Source organism: Gekko japonicus, unplaced genomic scaffold (assembly GCF_001447785.1).
Source record: "Gekko japonicus isolate JY-2015 unplaced genomic scaffold, Gekko_japonicus_V1.1 scaffold30, whole genome shotgun sequence".
In the NCBI taxonomy this organism is placed as follows: Eukaryota; Metazoa; Chordata; class Lepidosauria; order Squamata; family Gekkonidae; genus Gekko; species Gekko japonicus.
In genome coordinates, this window is record NW_015168045.1 from 516,976 (window position 1) to 539,601 (window position 22,626).

At 44.8% G+C, this 22,626-nt stretch overlaps 1 protein-coding gene across 1 annotated transcript in view; it reads right to left on the reverse strand.

The window, feature by feature from the left end:
• AK5 (adenylate kinase 5) overlaps positions 1-22,626 on the reverse strand; it is a 176,038-nt gene that overhangs the window by 11,797 nt on the left and 141,615 nt on the right. The window contains exons 12-13 of the mRNA XM_015414258.1: positions 8,512-8,675; positions 7,131-7,247 (exon numbers count right to left, since the gene is read on the reverse strand). Of these exons, the coding sequence (XP_015269744.1) occupies positions 7,131-7,247; positions 8,512-8,675 (281 nt within the window). The remainder of the gene's footprint in view (positions 1-7,130; positions 7,248-8,511; positions 8,676-22,626) is intronic.

Sequence of the window (22,626 nt, forward strand, 5' to 3'; positions counted from 1 at the left end):
GAGCCTCGGAAATCACTGCCCAGAATTTCCTTGCATCATTACAAATTGTGGCTTGCAGTAGAGGCTCCCAATTTTTTTGAAGGGTGACTTTTTAATCTCTGAACAATTTACTTAAAGATGCTCTGGCTTCAAAATATTCTACTGGGAAATGCTTACATCGAGAACTCCTATACATCTGATACATAGATCGTACATGGGCCTTCGCTTCAAGGCACTCCCTATCAAACCAAGTGGTTTTGTGCTGCCTCTTTCCATTTCTAGCCTGATCCTGTCCTGATATCATCACATCTACAAGCTGATTGATGACTCCTTCATAAACCTGCATCAGGACTGGAGTCCCATTCATAGCCTTAGATTGAGATACAAACTCATTCAGTCTCTGCAAGGTCAAAACATCGCTAACTTTTGGGCAACTCCATCAGACCATCTACACCTGGGTAAACTTTTGCACCCTTCCCCTACCAGCTATTATGAACATTGAAAATCGTCACTGATATCTTTGAAACGTCACCAGAGGAAATGAATTACTGAGAGACAGTATTTGTTTCACATCTTTGTTCGGAAGAAGATCTACCTTCGAAATGGCAAGACATTCTGGAGATCACCGTTGTCATTTTTCTATTATTATGCATATTATTATTGTTCACTTTTTGTATAATTGATCCTTTAAAGTAATTTATTAAGCGTCACTTTTTCACAGTTCTTTTTGGTTTTTGTATTGTCTTATGACTGTGCCAATCAATTTGACATCATACCCTCTCTGACATACAGAGCCACCCCACCTCCAGCCCTTCCCCCCCTATCCTTCCAATATAATTTATAACCAGGAATCACTGTATCCTCATCCCACCAAGTTTCTGAAATACCCACAATGTCTATGTTTCCCCCCAGCACCAAGCATTCCAGCTTCCCAATTTTACCTTGGACACTTCTAGCATTTGTATATAAACACCTATAGTTTCCCAGGCATGTTAGGCAACCTTCCTCCTGCTGCCTCAAGACCTTGCCAGACAGTCCATATTGTTTATCACAGTCTCATTTCCCTGTAGAAAAGTAACAGCTGCTCCTTCATCTCTTTGAGGTGAGCCATCCCAAACCAGAGACTCTTTATCTCCCATCAGCTTTCCCCCAATATTCAGTTTAAAAACTGCTCTGCCACCTTTTTGATTTTAAGAGCCAGCAGACTGGTTCCTTCTCAGGACAAGTGGAGACTGTCTCTTTTGTAGAGCTCCCTCTTGTTCCAAAAAGCACCACAGTGCCTAACAAACTTGAACCCTTCCTCCCTACACCATTGTCTCATCCATGCATTGAGACTCCTGATTTGTGCCTGTCTATTCAGCCCTGTGCATGGAATAGGTAGCACTTCTGAGAAGGCTACTCAAGAAACCTTCACCAGGACTTGCCATCCCTGTTCAAGTGTTCACTCTGAACTAGGAATATATCAGTGGTCAACCCCCTAGAGATTCATTGACACGAAAGTCATGCAGGAAATGGGAGTTTTCCTCAGCCAGCATCACATTGGCTGTTTTCACTCAAAAATGGTTTTTAAAAGCGAGTCTTATTGGCTGCTCATTTACTGATGTATACAGAGGACAGTAACAGATTTCTGTCAGAGGGAGAGGCTGATCCCTCCCACATATCAGGACCTGTGAAGGCTGCCAGATCATCTGGTGCAGTACGCAGTCAGACCGCCATGGAAGCCGCAGCTGACCATCATAGATTAAAAGTACGGGAAGAAATGTGCAGTTAAAACAGTGCCAGGGCCACCTGTTAGCTCGAGTCTCATGACCAGCATTGGCAGTCATCATATATAGCCTCTGTCATCCATCTGATGTAGATTCTCCAGCGAGACCAGTCAATCCGGAGATTGCTGAATCCAGCAGTGCTGCATTTACATGGAGCCCTGTAATGGAGGCTCAGCGAGATCAAACTTCAGTCCTGGAAGATCAAGGCTCACAGTCTGAGGACAGTAGCAACATACAGAAATCTGTGGCCATTTACCTTACTCCCGAGTTTGTTTCTTTAATTAGACAAATCATGAGGGAGGAAATTCAGATTTATTGCCATGGGGACCAAATGGCCAGAAGAAGTCTAAAACCAGGCAGATCTCAACCCTACTCCCCCCCCCCCCCAAACCTAGCTACAAAGGGCTAGGGAACAAAGCATCTGGGAAGAAAAATGCGCACTGGCCAAAAAAGCACAGAAAGATTCCAGTTTTAGAAAAAAGAGATATAATGCACTGGACAGATTCCTCATTTGATACTGACTCTGATGACAGAGAAGAGGGAGAGTTCCTATCAGGCAACCAAGAGGAAGACAACATTGAAATGCCTGAACAACCTAGCAGGTTTTTAAAGACAGGGGACTACCAAAATCTCCTGTCCAAACCCCCCATTACTCTAGAGCTGCAGGAGCCCCCTGTAAGAGAGGGAAAAGATATTCCAGCTTCTAAGCAAAAAAACAGACCTAGAGGAATAAGGAGTTTTTCCCCCTAGATCAGAAACCAATGAACGTCCCTTTCCCTTTCCAGAGTTCTTTGAAAAACAATGGGATAAACCCTTAGCAAACAGACAGTACCCAGGGTTTATTAAAAAGTTATATGCTTTACCTTCCTTTACTACTGAGTTTTTTCAGATTCCGTTGGTGGATGTTCCCATCACAGCGTTGCAATCCTCTGGCCTCTACTGGAAGATGGGCAGAGTTCCCTCCACAACAGTCTAGATAAAAAAGTGGATTTTGTGCTACATAAGGCCCATGAAGCAACAGCTATGGCGATTAAAGCAGCTTCAACTGCATCCATAGTCTCCAGAGCAGCCATTACATAAGAACATAAGAGACGCCAATGTTGGATCAGGCCAAAGGCCCATCCAGTCCAACACTCTGTGTCACACAGTGGCCAGAAATACCAGGTGCCATCAGGAGGTCCACCAGTGGGGCCAGGACATTAGAAGCCCTCCCACTGCTGACCCCCCCAAACACCAAGAAGACAGAGCATCACTTGCCCCAGAGCCCCTATCTATACCTTGTGGCTAATAGCCACTAATGGACCTCTGCTCCATTGAGAAGCCATTGTATGGACCAGGAAATTATTTCAACTACTTGCTGAATCCAACAGACATCTCATAGAAGGGGCCAACAGGATCCTGAAGGCAATTCTTTCAGAGTGGATGCAATACTAGATTCACTCCCTCCCCCCATCTAGAGCCATGTCTTCCAATGTGGCAGCAAGAAGAACCCTATGGTTCAGGACATGGCAAGCTGACTTTCATTCTAAGGCTATAGTGGTGGCATACCCATTCCAGGGCAACAGATTATATGGGGAGTGTCTGGATAAGATTCTGATGGAAATTGGGGATAAAAAGAAGGCACTCCCCAAAACACTGAGCTGTCCAGACAGACAGGCGTATGGAGGCTCTTCCTTTAATTCACAACATGCCTTGCTGAGATTCAAGAATGATCAAAGATCAAACTGCAATTCCTCCAGACACTTCTTCAAAAGAGAACCTTCAGATCCAGAGTCCCCAGACAACCCGGCAACAGATTGGACAAGATTGATTGGGACAGGAAACACCCCAAGGCATCTCGATTCGCTATCTCGATTCTAGTGGGAGGAAAACTACTCCACTTCAAGGAGGTCTGGATCCAGTCACAGCCTGACCTCTGGACTGTGGAGCTAGTCAACAAGAGTTATGCAACAGTTTTTGATCCTCCCTCTGGAATGATTTGTCATCTCCCCATCTTCTAAGAGAACTGACAAGCAACATGCGACTGTTGAGAAGCAATGAAAGCCCTGCGTGCTTCCCTCAGGAACCTGATGAAGTATTCTTCTAGGTGCACAAATGCATCTTGGATTTAAGAGCTGTACTGTCTGCCCACCTTGCCTTTAGAAGCATTTCACTTATCATAAAGGAGAAAATGTTTCATAGAAATTTGTTTCAGTACTCCCCCAAATTCCAATTTTTCCTTTGGAAAAATTGAAACAAAGACCTCAGAAAAAAAATGGGGGGGAACACTTCCAGGCCACCACATCTCTAGGCTAGAATCAAATGCTGAAGGGGCAAGAGCCAAAAGATCCTTGGCCCGTAGCTTGTGGCCGGCCAATGGATCCAGGATCAGCCCAGGATGAAGTTGGTATGCGTAGGGTTTTTTCTGGATAGAGAACTGCCAGAAGTACAAGCTGGGTTTCATCAAATTGCCAACATTCACTGGATTATGGAGAAAGCACCAGAAAAACATCTACTTCTGCTTCATTGACTATGCTAAGGCCTTTGATTGTGTGGATCACAACAAACTGTGGCAAGTCCTTAAAGAGATGAGAATACCAGACCACCTCACATGTCTCCTGAGAAACCTGTATAAGGGTAAAGAACTGACAATTAGAACCGGATATGGAACAATTGATTGGTTTAGAATAGGAAAAGGAGTACGACAAGGATGTATATTGTCCCCTTGCTAATTTAATTTATATGCAGAGTCCATCATGCGAAATGCCAGCCTGGATGAATCACAAGCCGGAATTAAGATTGCTGGGGAAAAGATCAACAACCTCAGATATGCAGATGATACCACTCTAATGGCAGAAAGTAAAGAGGACCTAAATAGCTTCTTGCTAAGGGTGAAAGAGGAGAGTGCAAAAGTTGGCTTGAAACTCAACATTAAAGAAACTAAGATCATGGCATCCAGCCCCATCACTTCTTGGCAAATAGAAGGGGAAGTCATGGAAGCAGTGACAGAATTCATGTTCCTGGGATCCAAGATCACTGCAGATGGTCACTGCAGCCATGAAATTAAAAGATGCCTGCTCCTTGGGAAGAAAGCTATGACAAAAATAATAAAAAGTAGAGACATCATCCTGCCAACAAAAGTCCGTATAGTCAAAGGGATGGTATTCCCAGTAGTAACGTATAGCTGCGAGAGTTGGACCATAAGGAAAGTTGAGCACTGAAGAATAGATGCTTTTGAATTATGGTGTTAGAAAAAACTTGAGAGTCCCTTGGACTGCAAGGAGATCGAATCAGTCAATCCTAAAGGAAATCAACCCTGACTGTTCCCTTGAAGGCCAGATACTGAAGCTGAAGCTCAAATACATTGGCCACCAAATGAAGAGCAGGCTATTACAAGGGCTAGGGCTTTTTCAGTGGTGGCTCCACACTGGTGGAATGAGCTCCCGGAGGACATCAGGGCCCTGCGGGACCTTTTACAGTTCCGCAGGGCCTGTAAAACAGAGCTCTTCCACCAGGCTTTCGATTAGGAGCCGCCACTGACAACCATTGCAAACTGAACATACCACAGCCCTATGTAACAACGCCAGATATGGCCTCTCTCCAGCGGACCATGTATAGATATTTCCCACCGTCTGTTTATATTTAGCACTTTATGTAATTGTTCATATTGAAATTTTATTGTATTTATTGGCTTTATTGTATTTTAACTTGTGTAAGCCGCCTTGAGCCAGTTTTACAGTTCTGCAGGGCCTGTAAAATGGAGCTCTTCCACCAGGCTTTCGATTAGGAGCCGCCATTGACAACCATTGCAAACTGAACATACCACAGCCCTATGTAACAACGCCGGATATGGCCTCTCTCCAGCGGACCATGTATAGAAATTTCCCACCATCTGTTTATATTTAGCACTTTATGTAACCGTTCATATTGAAATTTTATTGTATTTATTGTATTTTAACTTGTGTAAGCCGCCTTGAGCCAGTTTGCACCGGCAAGGCGGGATACAAATTGAAGGTAAATAAATAAATAAAAGGGAGCACTCACTGGAGATGACCCTGATGCTGGGAATGATTGAAGGTAAAAGCAGAAGGGGACGGTAAAGGATGAGATGGTTAGATGGTTAGACAGGGTTATCGATGCAACGAATATGAAATTGAGCAAACTTTGGAGGACAGCAGAAAACAGGAGGGCCTGGCATGATGTGGTCCATGGGGTTGCGAAGAGTCAGACTCGACTGTGTGACTGAACAACAACAACACATTTAAATTATATTTTTGTAAGTCACTTTGGGCCCCTGCTGGGTAGATAAGCAGAATAGGATATACCTAAATAAAATAAATCTAATCCAACATTTGGGCTATGGTCATTATATGAAGTAGTCATACGGGTGTGACTTGCTAACAGATTTGTTACAGGCCAAATAATGAAAATTGGCTCTGAATTTGACCTTTTGATAAGTCAGATATATGCAAAACTAATTCACACTATTTTTCTTGGCACTGCAGATGCAAGAATGACTCTTGCCCCTGCAAACATTAAACTTCTGAATCAGCATTAGGGAAATCCCTCATTAAACAGAATGTGGCACTACACAGAAGAAGATGGTAATTTTATTCATCACATGCACAAGGAGGCACTAGAGTACCAAAAATCAGGCTTTGACATATTGAGCTCTGCATAATTATTTTGCCATTACTTCATTGCTTTGACCTACACCAAACTCTAATATCCTGATTGGCCTGTCATTGTGTGAGCTGAAAACTTGTTAAATCTTTGCAACTTTTCAAAATAGTTGCATCATAATGGAGAAAGGGAAATTAGTAAAATATATGATAATTGAGTCATTCCAGAATATGGGCTGTGCAGTAATATACACATTCAGAGAGCAAATTCAATTAAGATACCCACTTGCCTTCCTGGCTTTTCTCTGTTTAGGGTGAAAATATTTTTTCTATAAGATGATGACTCAGTACCTATTACATCACTGAGTCCAAGCATAGGAAAACACAAGCAATGTACTGGAAGCAAATATTAACCTCTCCTGCTGTGACAACCTCTTCTGAATGACAAACACCTGTTTTTGGTATTAAATTATATGTATCATCTATTTTGTATCTATTCAGCAATGGACTATTTTCCAATAAATGCATTATTTGTACATATATCATCTTGGGTACCTTTGTACTGAGAAAAGATCTGTAGTATTAAACTACATCAGAAATTCTGCAAGTAGAGCTTTTTCTGTCAAGGAACCTGCATGCTAATGATTTAATAGATGAAATTCTACTAGTCAGGCAGATGTTAAAGGTAGAGGAGCCATGTCAGGAAAAAAAGAGTAGTCAGCTCTGCAATCAACTGAACTCTGGAAGAGATGCAAATGGAATTCTTAATTATGACAAAGCTCACCTGGCTCTCAAACTCTTCTGCTTGCTTGACTTCCAGGGGATAACCATCAATCAGGAAACCCTTTGTGTCTCCTAAATTGGCATCCATAGCTTCGTTCAGGAGTTCCATAACAATATCCTTAATTGAAGAACATAAATTATGTTGTGCAAAGCCTGTTTTGGAAGTTAAGTTGCTTTACTATGGGAGCTGGATACCATTCCCTCATACCATCCTGCCCTGAACAGCTGCTGAAGTAACAACTGTTTCCATCATTAACTATAATTAAACTACTCCCAAACTATCATCTGCTGCTTCTAATCCCAAACCTCTGTACAGGTGGGAAAATGCTTAACAGTGACGCATGCAAGGCCAGCCAGAGACCTATTGGCTTTTAAAATAATCTACTTTGTATGGTCAAGGCTGGATTAACAATTAGGCTAAAGATGCTACAGACCAAGAGTTCCTTGTTGTTAAATAATTATTAGAAGGGTCCTCTAATATGTTAGAACAAAACAGAGCAAAAACTATGTAGTACTGGGAAGACAGAGGAAGAAAAATCAACCTGCAACACTGAAGCTAATAACAGTAGAGCTCCAACAAAGCAATACCAGCCAAGTGCTGAGAAGCAGAGACAATTAATGTTAGTTAATGACAGTTGAGAGAGGGCGGGAGGACCACTTTAGAGGAATACAGATTTTTCATTAAATCCCTTTATACTATCTGGGAACTGAATGAAAAATTTATACTGAATTACAGCAGGGTTTGCTGTGGTTACTTGAAACATATAATTTATAAAAAAGTGTTTATTTAAATGTGCCAGGATGGCATTTCTTGACATGTACCATTTATAAACTCTAATCTTCTCCTTCATGTTAAGAGTTATAATTACCTCAGTGCTTAAGTTTCTTCCAAATAAACTTTGTTCTTGTTCTCTTTTTAAAAGCTGCTCTTCCTCTCTGTCAAGTTTACCTCATGTCTCAACTGTTGGCTACAGGCTTAGAGGTTGTCATCACCAAGCCACATTTTATCCCAGAACATTTTTCTGTGGATATCCCTGAAGTGGTAGGAAAATGGGAAGGTGACAAACCTGGGGTGGAGTCTTTATCAGAGTTTTTAAAAGGACTAGGACTCACCCTAGGAAATATTACAAGTACCATAAAGATTAACAACATACATGCATACAGACATATCATAAAGACTGTGACATATTGCTTTGCTGGTCTCTAAAGGAATTATTGGTTACTACAGTCTGCTTTTCTGGAATATATTGTAGAGATAAGACTTGTTCAGCTTGCCTTTGATAACCTCTTTGAAAAAGCTGAAATTTTTCTCTACCCCAGATATTCTCTGCTTCTTTAATTTTTAAAAAACAAACAGATACTCTAAGGAAATTACAGCTTACCCCTGGTATGACTTCGCCACTTTCCATTAAGTCTCTTATGGTCTTACTTCTTTCTGACAATGATGACATTTCCTGCTGGAGGAGATTTTCTGTGGACAGGTGAGTGAATCCATATTTTTGTGCTAATTTCTTACACTGGGTTCCTTTGCCAGATCCGGGTCCACCTTCAAGCATAAAGAAAAGTCTTTAAATATGATAGAGCCAGACCAACTAATTCAAACATTAAGGTGCTGATCATGGTAAGCAAAGGGGGGGAAATAGAACTCTCCTGGATTTACCAAGCATTTTATTAGCACAATTATTCTTAAAGTGTCTAATCCTATCAACTAACATTTATAAATTCAGTGAGCCATTATTCAAAATTGATAAATAAATGGCCTTTTAAAATTATTTTGCAATATTTTTCTTTTCAGAAGGCAAGAAGTGGGGGAAATTAAGGCCTGCAGATGAGGTCAAGTGTTGGGAAGTGCTAGGAATGATGTACCACAGGGTTTTGATGTAGAGGCTAAATATGATGGGTTGGATTCAAAGGAGCCCTTCCTCATGCAGAAAATCATTTCCACTCACAGAAGGACTGTTTACATCTTGCACTAGAGGAAAGGAAAAATGATACTAAATCCAAAATTATTATTTTGCTTGTGCAATACACTGCACAAGTAGAAATACAGGAGCTGCTATAGAAGCCGTCTATTCTAGCACCATGGGAACTCTACTTCATGCACTTGCATGTTATACTATTTGTGCTTTGTGGGAGCCAACCCACTGAATTCAGCCCATGATTTCACTATAAGAACATAAGAACATAAGAGATGCCAATGTTGGATCAGGCCAAAGGCCCATCCAGTCCAACACTCTGTATCACACAGTGGCCAGAAATACCAGTGCCATCAGGAGGTCCACCAGTGGGGCCAGGACATTAGAAGCCCTCCCACTGTTGACCCCCCCAAGCACCAAGATGACAGAGCATCACTTGCCCCAGAGTCCCTATCTATACCTTGTGGCTAATAGCCACAATGGCTATGGTGAACACTTGTGAATTTAGTAGGCAGGAAGAAAAAGTGCAGGGTAATCACTGCAGACTAGTTAAGGGATGAAGTACTTCCATAAACCTTCACTTCATGCATGCTTGATAAAGTCCACTTGCTTGCCACATGTAAAAATGGCCACCATGTGAGCAATCTTGTAAACTAAAAAAGGTTTTTTTAGGCTGTTGATATTTTTCAGATTAGCAATATAAGGTATGCATGTCTCGAAGGCTAGGAACCCTTGCAAAAAACACCCTTTAAGACCTCTTCAGTATCTTGTTTTAATATGAATTTAATAGAATTCACCTTCACTGTGGCAACCTTATCCTGACAGTGCCAATAACATCCTATTTAGGTAGGCAGTGAGGAGCAGAAACACAGACGGTGCATTCTTGCCACTTCTCCCCCATCTCCAATTAAACAGGCCTTTGGCACTGAGCAGAGATGGTGGCAAGAGAAGAGCGAGTGGTGGCTATAAGTGAGGGTTCCTGGAATAGCTCCATTCTCATCCCTGCAGAAAGACATCTATCTAACACTCTGAGAGCATTTTTGCATACGTTAACTTTGCATGGCTCCAGCAAAGTATTTTACATATTTTCTGGTGACAACATGTAAACTCCCCAACCTACTGTTCACCTCCTGATCAATTATGGCCACAGAGACTCTATGTAGCGGTTATGTACAGCTGCTAATGCTGCCCATTACTGTCTTGGAGAGGTGTATTATACCAGAAAACCAATAATTGTAAATACCCAAATGAGTAATGGAGACCAGCAGGCAGAGGACAGCTAGTTGCCACCCACTGCTTGGCTTTATACAAAGACTGGATGTGAAAAGTTGCCTTGTTTCTTACAAAAACTGCAAAGCTAGATAATCAAGAAGCAAGATCTAATGGAAGGATATGTTTGTTCTTCTGTCAGTTTTCTCACAGTAATAATAACCTGCACCTTATAAAAGTACTCAAAATACCTTGCCACTGAATGATAGAATAAGTACAAAAACTTAGCCTCAGCACTGGAATTGGATTTTTTCTGATTCCTCAAAGCAAATGTATCATTTCTGTTATTGTATACATTATTTATCTTTTCAAGAAGAAACACAAGTGGAAAATAAAAAAGGATGAGAAATAAGTTCTATATTCCAGATTCAGAGTTCAAACGTTTTTATCTAATTAGCTCCTATTTATCCCACTATCCTAACATTTTATCCTATTAGTTCTCTGTCAATAATGGATATAGTTGCAGCAGTTAATTGAAATGTCCCTGAGAAGGAATGTGTGAGAACAATGTCTATAACAGGGACTGATGCATTTCTGACATTTGTCATCAGGGCCTAATTCACTCTGATGTGATGGTAAGGGATCAGCAGACATTCAGCTTTTGCCAGCCTATAGCATCTTTTTTTCTATCTCTTCTCTTTGTATTGGAGAACTAGTGCCCCAAGATGTCTTATAAAGAAGTTAAAACTCCATTACAATAAAAAACAAAGAACAATAAGTAACCGCTATTAAGCTCCCAAACAAACTATTCAAATCACATCTGTACATGCAATAATCAGTCCTTGGATTTGTGGCAGAAATATCTGCCTGCACTTCTAGCTGATATCACCTGACCCGGAGCTCTGATTATATCATCATCCCCCCCCCCCTTGGATGAAACAGCATTCCTGTGGTAGAGTGTATTATTACTTCTGCATGAAAAATAGTCTACAGTGAAGTCAGATTACTTCTCTCTTGTTGAAACCATGTTAATTTAATGTTCTGGACTGCTTGTGTTTTCAACACTGATCTCTGGAGTCGGTTGTCTAGATAATGGAGGGTGTGGACCTGTTTCTTCAGGTCTGGCGCAGGCAGTAAAAGGCCTGCATTAACATCACTCGAGCAGCCACTATGGCTGTTCGAGACCCACCGTGGTCGAGGTGAGCTCTCGACCCCAGTCCCAGCTCCCGCCTACCCAGCGGTTCGAAAGCCGACGTAATTTCAGGCAAGTAGATGAATGGGTACCCACCCTTAGAAGGGTGGGGGGCACCCTCCTCCTCGGCGGGGCGAGTGGATGAAGCAGCAGGCCCGGAAGGAGCGACCCCTAGTGGCCAAGCAGCAGTAACAACGAGCAGGCTGCCGTGCAGCAGGAGGCGCGCGGTGACGTCACCCAGGAGCGCAACGGAGCCTGAAGGACAGAGTCGGGCCCTGGGAGGACGCTAGCAGCGCACCGAATCGCCGAGGCACCAGGAACAACAGCCCATTCACCGCCGGGAAAAATGAAGCCAGCCAGATCAGGAAGACATCTGCCTCCACCAGGGTGCCAGTAGGCTGCCCCTTCCCCAGAAACAGTGTGTGGCCCTAGTTAGGGTTAACAAGTGATTAGCACCCCCTCTGTAAACCGCCCAGAGACCCCTACGGGGGTTAGGGTGGTATATCAAGCTGAATTAATAAATAATAAATAAATAAATAATTGTTGTTAGCTTGCTGACACAAGGCCAAATTGGTAATGCTTATTTCTACAGCAGAACCTAAGAAAACTGTGATGTGGTAACATGGGGACATGAAAATAAGCTTCCATCGGGTCCATGAATAGCAAAAATTCATCACGCTATATTATTTATTTATTTCAATTTATATCCCGTCTTGCCGGTGCAGAGACTGCTACTCTTCAGATGTTTGACCTTGCACCTCCTGTGCTTCATGAACCTGCTCAGTTACTTGAGGGTCCAGGATGGTCTCCCAATCTCCATTATTTATGGGAACTGTGAGGAAAATCAAGTAAACCCCAAAGAACCTTTGGGATAAAGAAATTGTATTTTTGCTGTAGGAGAGGGTTGATTGCATCAGCTATGCATTATCAGTTGTCTTGATTGGCAGAAGCAGGAGACATAGGGGATTTGGGTAATTTTAGGAGAGTCCTTCACTACAGTCTCATACTCAATCTCCTCCAAAACATTCTGGGAAAGAAAGCTTATGATGGGATGTTGTACTGCTTGGAAAGCCATCCAAGCCCCCTTGAGACTGGTTGGTTTGCATGCCTTATTTAAGAGATTTCTCTGAAGAATCAGAAATTTTATACCGTAAGGGTTTTCACAAAGGGAAATAGATCCTCCTGAGTGAATAGGAGACTACATTGCTACTCCTGGATGGTAATGTGTTTGTCAGATAACTCCCTTTCTGCCACCTCAGATGTAAAGTCAGAATAATCAGGTTCAAACTGTCTGTGTTTTTGCACTTGTTGCAGCCTGGGAGGAAGACCTAAATGAATGTAAGATCTTTCCTGCAAGCTTTGTTGGCCAGCTCAGAGTGCAAGGGATTTCCTCACTTCCATATTGCTGATGACTTGAATTATCTGGCTTTCCATATAAGCCGAGGAAGTCAAGCTGTTTCTCCCTTTTATACCGTACTGATAGCACTGTCTTAGAGATTTCCCTGACTATGAACTGCTGAAGTCAGTCCAGCATCTGGCATTGAAATAAGCCTTCCCCTCTTTCAGGCTAGAAGCTGAAGGTGGTGGGGTGGGTGCTCTGATATGAAGTGACTCAGTGGTGTCCCAGATAATGTTTTCTGTTCCCCCCTTGCTGCATGTGCTATTCACTGCCCCCCCCCCCCCATGGCACTGTGCTGATCCCCAATTTTGGTGCCATCTTTTGACACCACAGTTGGGTATCAGCATAGCAGCTGCCGTGGGGGCCAGTGAATCCAGTAATATTCTGTTCTTGTAGGTGATTCTGAGAAATTCATGGTTGATATTTCCCTCTTGGAGATCTATCACAACATTTATGGGTGCCACTCTTTTTGTTGCAGGGCCCTCCGCTGTCATGTTTAGGGGATGACCTGCTTCAGCTCCTCTCTAGATAAGTGTGCAGCCTCCTCAGAAGTCTCCTCAGGAGCAATATTCTCTCACTGACTTACAAAGTGGGGAAAATATTTCTTCTGTCACTGGGGTAAATTACAGAAAAGGAGACTTCTTTGCTTTTTGAAGGTCAAATGGGACATGAAATAGGGCAGAGGAGGGAAGGAATGGAAAAAAATAAGAGTAGAAAGTTGAAAGAAAAGTCAAGAACAACCTGCTGCCAGAAAGGAAGGGAGAACCAGAGCCCTCAATTCCCTTCACTTGTTGATGAGGTAGGCTAGATGAGAAGGTTGTGTTCCAGTGGCAGGGTCAGAAAACTGCAGTCTCCAAGTCTGGTGGGATAGAAAACCCTTTGTTTCTCCTCCTCCAAGAAGTCAGAATAAATCTCTTAAACTAATAAGACTGATAAAATCTTGCCAAATGGCAGTTCTTTAAAAAAGCAATATAAGCAGGAAATTAACAGGAATTTCTAGGGAGCAGACTCCCACCTCTGCAGAAACTGTAATTCTGAATCTCACCAGTTGGCCATGAAAAAGGAATTGCAAACAAATCCCACACTGCCAAATGTCTTCTGTTTTATTTGATGCCAAGTGCTTTGGGTTAGATACAGTTCTTGTTTCCTTCACAGATGCCAGCCTGCACATCAGCACCAACCACTGAATACAGAAGTCTGTGTTCAGTGAATTGTTGTGTGGATATGCTCCAGAACAGTGAATTGGGCTGCAGGTCAGCCCTTCAGAAACTAACCTGTTTGCAATAAGCTCTGCACAATGATGCTTCCAGCTGTTTCCCAAACATGAATAATAAATAGCATACATCTGTTTTGGAGATTTAACACTGCTGGGAGACTGTTGCAAATGCTACATTACTTTCTGTGCAATGAATAATGCTAACCAGAAAACCAAGTGGGGGGAGAAAAACTCCCATGCTTATATTAGATTGTATCCGAAATCTCACCTTATATAAAAAAGCTGTTTTGGTGTGACTCCTGGACACACTCCCACAGCCTTTGGCCCGCTCAGCTGCCACTCTCATGGACTCCCAATCCCATGGCTGCATTGCCTCACTGCATTGGCTCGGCCCTGCCCTGCCCACAGAGCTGGCAGCCAGTGTCTCGCTCTCACTCTGGAGGGAGCCAGTGAAGGGGATGGGCACTCCACTGAGGGAGCAGCAACCCCTCCACAGGGGAGAAGGAGGCAGACCTAGCTAATGGCAGCAAGCAGGGGAAGCACTCACCTTCGCTGCCCCTCGCGGCCCCTCTCCCTCGGCCACAAGGCCAGCACTTTCTCAGGGCGATAGCTCAGCAGGATATACCGCAGAGAAGGCTGCCCAGTGCCTTTCAAAGGCTCCCCCACTTTCCTTCAGGAGCGGCAGCAGTGCCATGGAGGGTCTGGCCTAGAGGAAACAAGCTGTGGCTCCTGGAAAGCCAGACTCTTGCCTGAGGAAGACACTTCTCTTGGCTCCTGTGTGGGACTAACTGTGACTAACTGTCCCCTCAGTGGCTGTTGGTAGGCAACCAACTTCTGTCAGTAAAAAAACAAAGGATTTTCAGCATAACCCCCTCCCCCGCCCACTTCCAGCTTCGCCACTTTCCTGTCAGAATAAACTTAAAGTGGCGCTCTCTCCTTTTTGGCTCACCATGGCTGGCTGGCTGACTAATGAGGTGGGCCAGTGACCATAAAACCATTCTCTTCAACCCCCTGCTGTGCGGCTGACTTTCTCCTAGGGTTGCCAGTCTCCAGGTGGGACCTGGAGATCTCCTTCTGTTACAATTGATCTCCAGATGACAGAGATCAGTTCCCCTGGAGAAAATGGCTGCTTTGGAGGGTAGACCCTATGGCATTATCTCCTGCTGAGTCCTTCCATCCCCCCCCAATGCTGCCCTCCACAGGATCCACCCCCCTAATCTCCAGGTATTTCCCTAATCAGAGCTGGCAACTGTACTTTCTCCTCAGTGCCTGTTGCCAGGCAACCAGGTTCTGTCAGTAAAAGGCCCTTTCCACACCTATTTTGGCCTTTGGGAAAAAACTCATTGGGGCCAGTCCTGATAACTCCAGGTGGGAAATTCCTGGAGATTTGAGGGATGGAGACTGGAGAGGGTGAGGTTTGAAGAGGGGTGGGACCTCAGACAGGTACAATGCCATAGACTCCACCCTCCAAGCCAGCCATTACTTCATGGGGAACCATTGTAGCCAATCTCCAGAAGGGGGCTGGAGACCAGAATTACAACTGGAAAGCTGAAGCCAGGGGGCGGATAATGGTATGTTGATGGTTGGCTGGGAGGGAGATAGGGTTGCCAACTCCAGGTTTGGAAATTCCTGGAGATTTGAGGGGTGGAGCCTGGAGAGGGTGAGGTTTCAGGAGGAGTGGGACCTCAGACAGGTACAAAGCCATAGACTCCACCCTCCAAACCAGTCATTCCCTCATGTGGAATCATTGTTGCCAATCTCCAGGGGAGGGATGGAGATCACACAGAATTACGACTGCTCTTCAGATGGCAGAGATCAGTTCCCCTGGAGAAAATGGTGGCCATTATACCCTGCTGAGGTCGCCACAGCAAATTGACGCTGAGTGCCCAAGGCTGGGGCACTCTCCCACAGCCTCGTTATAGAGCTTGTTGTATTTATTTCCACAACGGGCCATATTCCTAGTATGTATATAATACTATGGTGTTTCCTCGCTTAGCCATCCAACCTAAAGTAGCATTTTACCAGTAATTGTGGGTCACTTAACATAGATACAAACCCTGGGACAAGACCTGCAACAAGTCAAATACAAACTGTCTCTCCATATCCATTCAAGTATCAGCATGAATACAAGAAAGCACAGGGTATGATATACCACTGCAACCTGAATTATTGTTACATTGTTTAAATTTGCACATGAAAATATTCCAGAAAACTTTTTGGATATTTTTCTTTCAGATTTTCCTGGAAAACCCACATTGCTATCAGAAGAGAAGCAACAGGCTGAAGTCAACAGGTAGGTCCTTTCTGGAGTATCAACAGGTCTTCATTCAGTATGTAGATGTGCCATGGCATTTTGTAACTCAGTTGCAGATTTTTTAAAAAAGCTAACAGCAACAAAAAAACAGAGATTTCTGGCATCTATTTATGAAGCTGCCAGGGGACTCTAATGTTTCCAGCTTTCTTCAGTTTTTCTGTGAAATATAAGCGTATAAATAGCAACTAAAGTTATGAAGGAAATGGTGCTCCCACCAGGTAATGGCATCATTTAGAAGCCTGCTATGATGAGTTTTCAAGAAGAAAAAACTGCTCATGTTCAGTTTACTAAGAATAGAGTCCATGCTTAACATGTCAATGATGTTCTGTTTGTATAGATCAGTTTCCATTCTTGCCTTGCATTTAAAATACAGGATGCTGAATTCAGGCACGATGAAGATGATAATAAATGTAGACCTTCCTATATGGTTCAACCACTTGCATCCTCTTATATTTTCATTGCAGAGGAATGTCTGGATTCTCCTGTATTAAACTGATGGCATCAGCATCTTTCATTAATGAAAGCCAATCAACTAAAACTGACTTAGGTACTGTGCCTCTTCAACCTTAGTTTCAATATCAGGAACACATCAATATATCTAATTTTCAACATGGACAAATCTGTGGATACTTAAATCTGGAGAGTGAAGCTGTGAAAAGACAAGACAGATATTTCTACAACCTTAAAAGGCCCCAAGTTTGCAGAAAAATCTGAAGACTAAGAAAGCCCCCCCCCCCCAATAGAAGCAGTGGCTGTACCTCTGCAGTAAGTGGGAGGGGGCAGGGCCCCTTCCAGGGCTGCTTTGGTCTTTGAGGAAAGACTCATCAAAGCCAGGCCCGGCAGCAGCCACTAGGCAACTTGATAACACACAACTTGCATTACTCACCCAGGATTGGCTGTTTGCCACTGTTCAACAAGAGCCACCCCATGAAAGTGTGGTATAGTGTTTGGAGTTTCAGACTAGGATCTGGGAGAACCAAGTTCAAATTCTCACTTGTTGTGGAAGCTCACTGGGTGACCTCAGGCCTGTTACACATTCTCAGGCTAACCTACTTCATAGGGTTGTTGTGAGGATAAAAAGGAGGAGAAGAGATTGATGTAGGCTGCTTTGGTTCCCCATTGTGGAGAAAGGTGGGGTATAAATGAAATAAATGCATAATAAACATAGCTGAAGATGGGTGGCAGATAAAAGAAGGTGGGTGGGAAGGAGAGAACAGAGCACAGAAAGGATGTCAGGAGGAGGGCACGAGGAAATAGTGTGGGCTGGGTGACCTCAGGCCTGTTACACATTCTCAGGCTAACCTACTTCATAGGGTTGTTGTGAGGATAAAAAGGAGGAGAAGAGATTGATGTAGGCTGCTTTGGTTCCCCATTGTGGAGAAAGGTGGGGTATAAATGAAATAAATGCATAATAAACATAGCTGAAGATGGGTGGCAGATAAAAGAAGGTGGGTGGGAAGGAGAGAACAGAGCACAGAAAGGATGTCAGGAGGAGGGCACGAGGAAATAGTGTGGGCTGGGAAGAAGGGATTCAGGGGAAAGTGAGGTGCCCTCTGTAAGTTCTTGCAGGTTCCCCACCACACAACTGGGTGTAGTCCAGCAGCCGACACTACACAACTGGGCTATAGTTTCTAGAGGTAGAAGATGCCAGGGGGAGGGAAGGAGGGAAGCAGAAGACATGGGGAAGATAAAAATAGGTTGGCTGGTGTGTGGGAAGGAGAGCAAAAAGAAGCAGGAAAAGGAGAGAGGCTATGGGGACTGCCAGGGAAGAGAAAGAGGGCATATTGGGATGGGAGGGGGAAATGAGATGCCCCTGCAAGGTTCTCTGTTTGCAACATCAAAAGCTAGGCACAAATGTGCTTCAGTGTGCAATTCAAGATGCTAATTAATACTCTTAAAACATGCTGCTATATGCAGTTAAATATATCCAAGAGTGGGTTCTATTCACGGAATATTGCCCAACTAAAATCACTTTTCCCCACTCTTCTAGAATCTCATATGGTATTGAGACTATGTTTCTATAATTTTTAAAGGGTAATGAGTCTAAAGCCACAGGTGAATCTTCTTCGTGGTCTCTGTGCACCACACCTATGGGATCTAGTACGCCTGGTCCACGGCTTTCCAAATTCAATGTCTGTTGGGCCACATGTTGGCCACTACAGCCATACTTCCATTTGCCAAGAGAATGAGACCTCTGCAGATGTGGTTCTTGCAACACTTCAAGCCAATCCGCATGAGCCCGACTGTCCATCTCCTATCCCCACCGAATGTACGAAACTCCCTATTGTGGTGGTCAATGGAATCCAACCTGACCCAGGGTGCACCTTTTCAACCATCAAATCCGCGTCTCTCTCTCACCACCGATGCTTCCCTGTGGGGATGGGGAGCCCATCTCAACGGCCTATGCGTCGGGTACCAGTGGGATGCTCTCAATTCAAAGAAGCACATCAATTATCTGGAACTGCTGGCAATAACGCTGGTGCTGAACTCTTTCCAGCCCATCCTTCGAGGGCATTGCATAGCTGTTCTGACGGATAATACGATGGCACTCAGCTATGTCAATCATCAAGATGGGACAGTGTCCCGGAGCCTTTGCCATCTGGCAATCACCCTCTGGTTGTGGTGCGTGGCCAACAAAATCTTCCCTGTGGCCACTCACATTCCAGGGACCTGCAATGTGAAGGCAGACCTTCTCAGCATGGGTCTTACTCAGCATCACGAGTGGGAGCTGGGTTGGACGTACCTTCACCCACACTTTCAGAAACGGGGCAGTCCGAAGATAGATGTATTCACCTCCAGAAAGAACACAAAGTGTCCTTTCTTTTGCAGTGGGGGGGGGGGAGAGCGCACCTTCTCTCTCTAGGAGACGGCCTCCTCCACCCGTAAGGAGAGACACTCCTCTATATGTTTCCTCCTCTACCCCTCCTCTTACGGGTAGTTCAGAAACTAGCCAGAGTCAGGGCAAACTGTATCCTAGTGGCTCCATGATGGCCCAGGCAACCGTGGTTCACCACTCTTCTCCAACTCGCGAGGGGCAGGTACCACCACTTCCCCAGAGAGCTGTATCTCCTCCTTGCGGAAAACACATCACTTCTTTACGTCGGAGTAGACAATCTGAAACTGACAGCTTGGTGGATAAGTCGATAACCTTCTCTGATCATGTCTCAGAGGTCCTTATCAATGCTAGAAAGGCATCCACTCATCTTTCCTATCACAGGGGCTTAGGTTCCTTTCCTTCTTGCAGACTGCAATTACTTCACCGAGGTCTGTGAGCCTGGATAAGATCCTCGAGTTCCTGATCAAGGCCTTTGCCACTTGTCTGTTAGGGTCTGTCTGGCAGCCATTTCTGCCTACCACGTAGAATTGGACAGTTATTTGATGTTCACACATCCCATTTCAAAGAAGTTTCTTCGAGGGCTCATGCAGTTGTATCCCCCTGTGAGGGCTCCGACACTGTTGTGGGATTTACCCTTGGTGCTTCGCCTCATCACGAGAAAGGCGTTCGAACCGATGGCTTCCTGCGACCTTCAATACGTGGCATGGAAAACTGCGTTCTTGGTGGCAATCACATTGGCCAGGAGGGTCAGCGAACTGATGGCACTACGCCATGATCCTCCATACCTAGTCTTCCTGCCACATGGGGTATGTCTGCTGCCGGACGTCTCCTTTCTACCAAAGATAGTGTCGGAATTTCATTTGAACTCTGAAATCTTCCTGCCTGACTTCTTCCCTTGCCTTGATGGGGAAGAACAACGCCTTCTTCACACTCTCTATGTCACACTCTTCTACTTGAATCAGACTCAGTCTACTCCAATGCCTCATGGGGGCCGAGGATCAAAGCTCAGCACTTGTCAAAACCGTTGGGACGGTTAGGTTATGCTACCTTTTAGCAAAGTGTCCCCTCCCTGCACGCTTGACGGCACATTCTACCAGGTCAATGGCAACCTCCACAGCTTTCATGAAGGGCACATCGCTGTCCTCTACCTGTCGAGCTGCCACGTGGTCCACGCCAACCGCGTTAATTAAGCATTATGCACTAGATGTCCGTGTGCAGCATAAGATCAATCTGGATCATCTGGTCTGCGGAGCACTGAGCCTGACAGCGCCCACCTCCAGGTGAGCCACTGTTTTCAATCTCCCATAGGTGTGATGCACAGAGACCACGAAGAAGATAAACAGGTTGCTTACCTGTAACTGATGATCTTCGAGTGGTCATCTGTGCAGTCACACCATCCACCCGTCCCCACTGCTGTCATCCTCAGTTATTTCCTTACACAGCTTTGGTTGATAGCGGTCAGAAGGAACTGGCGGGGTGTCTGCGCTCCACCCCCCTGGGCATGCGCAGGCGCATGGTGGAGGCGCAAAAATCCCATTGTGAGCTTTGTACAACACCGATCAGATCAGCACAGGCGCACTAGATCCCATAGGTGTGACTGCACAGATGACCACTCGAAGATCATCAGTTACAGGTAAGCAACCTGTTTTTTTCTACTCTTTAGCAACGCTTTCCTTTCATTAATATATAAAACAGTGGAGTTCTATGCAGCATCCTTTGCCATGTTCTGAGGTTTCTGTGGTTGGCCTTTAATGGGCTACTTAAGCAGGACATCTGACAGTGAGTCACTATTGACTGCTTGATTCATCTCTTGATCACTAAGGGAAGGGAAAGAACATCTTCTGAACAAATCCATCTCCAGACAACCTGTTATGTCAGACAAACAGCTAGCCTTGACAGAAAGCCCATTTCAGGGTTTTTTTTGTTTGTTTTTGTTTTAAAATTTTCTTTAAAACCTTGTGGGTCTATCTTATAGCTTTATGGGAGCTCCTCTTAATGCAAATAATCTTCTCTTTAATTCAGCTGCAAACAAAATAAATTAATTTCTCCCCAGAATATGTTTTAAACTTTAAAGCTGAGATTCTTTCTAACACCCAGACATAATTTTCAGCAACCTTGTTTCATGATTGGTATGAGTTATTAGTATTCTAAGAAGATCATGTATGTACTGTTCTTTTCTGATTTTATGCAATTTTACTTTTTTTCTTATGTAGTTTCTTTAATGTGATTTTTCCTTTTTTGTTTCAATATGTCTTTAATCCAGTTCATCAGCTCTCTGTTGTAAAGTTGATGTCCTGTGTGTGATGCACTGTGAAAAGTACTCAGAAACGTGGAGTGATTTCAGCAAGAGTACTTTATTTAAGCAGGAACAAGACAAAGTAAGCCTGCTCGCAGGCCGGTATATATGCACAGAAAACCCACCACCAAAACACACCTCTATTTCCCTATAGGCTATTTACAGTAGCCGAGAATCCCATAGGCTCTCGGCTGCGGACCTGGCCCTCTGATAGGTGCGGGCTAGGATCCGCTGTTCTATTGTTCTCTTAGAGTGAAGCTTCAGGCTTTGCTAGACTGCATGGCCCAACGGTCGCGCACGTGGTAATGGCAGAGTACATTACACCCCTCCCCCCATAGTCCGGACTACCCACACACAAAGTCCTGGAGGTACGCGGGGGCCTTCCTGGCCCTCGTGGAGCGGCGAAGCTCAGGTGCGTTGGTCGGGTTTGCTACCGTGGCCCGTGGTGGGGAGGTTGGTTGTGGAGTCGCCGGTGGTGACAGCGCCAGAGGTTCCGGGGCAGGCTGTACCGGAACGGTTGCTGGGGCTGGCGGCTTGGGCGTGGAGGAAGTTGCTTCGTCCGGCTCCGTAAATTCCAGGTCCTCGGGGTCGTTAGGGAGGACCCGCCGCCGTAGTTGGTCGATGTGGCGGTGGAGCAGTTGACAGTCTTTGCATGAGACCTCGTAGGATCAAGGTCCTCACACCCGTACCACTCGAGCGGGGATCCAGGGTGGCCCCTGCACATAGTTCCTTGCGTGGGGAAGAATCCTCGCGCTGACTCCGGTGCTTCCGTTGCTGGTTCTTCCTCGGGTGCCCGATCCGGGTGCAGCCGATCGAGTCGGGAAGTTAGACGACGACCCATCAGACGTTCGGCGGGACTGTGGCCCGTCGCCGTGTGTGGCGTGGTCCTTTGGCCGAAGAGGAATGTTGCCAATTTGTAATCCCAGTCACGGCTCTCAAATCGGCGGAGCGATTCCTTGGTGGTTCGCACCATGCGCTCGGCTTGGCCGTTTGTTGCGGGGTGAAAGGGGGCGGCTTGGACATGGCGGATTCTGCAATACGTAGTGAATTCCTGAAATTCACTCGAGGTGAAGGCCGTTCCGTTATCCATGACCAACGTGTCCGGGAGGCCCTGGGCAC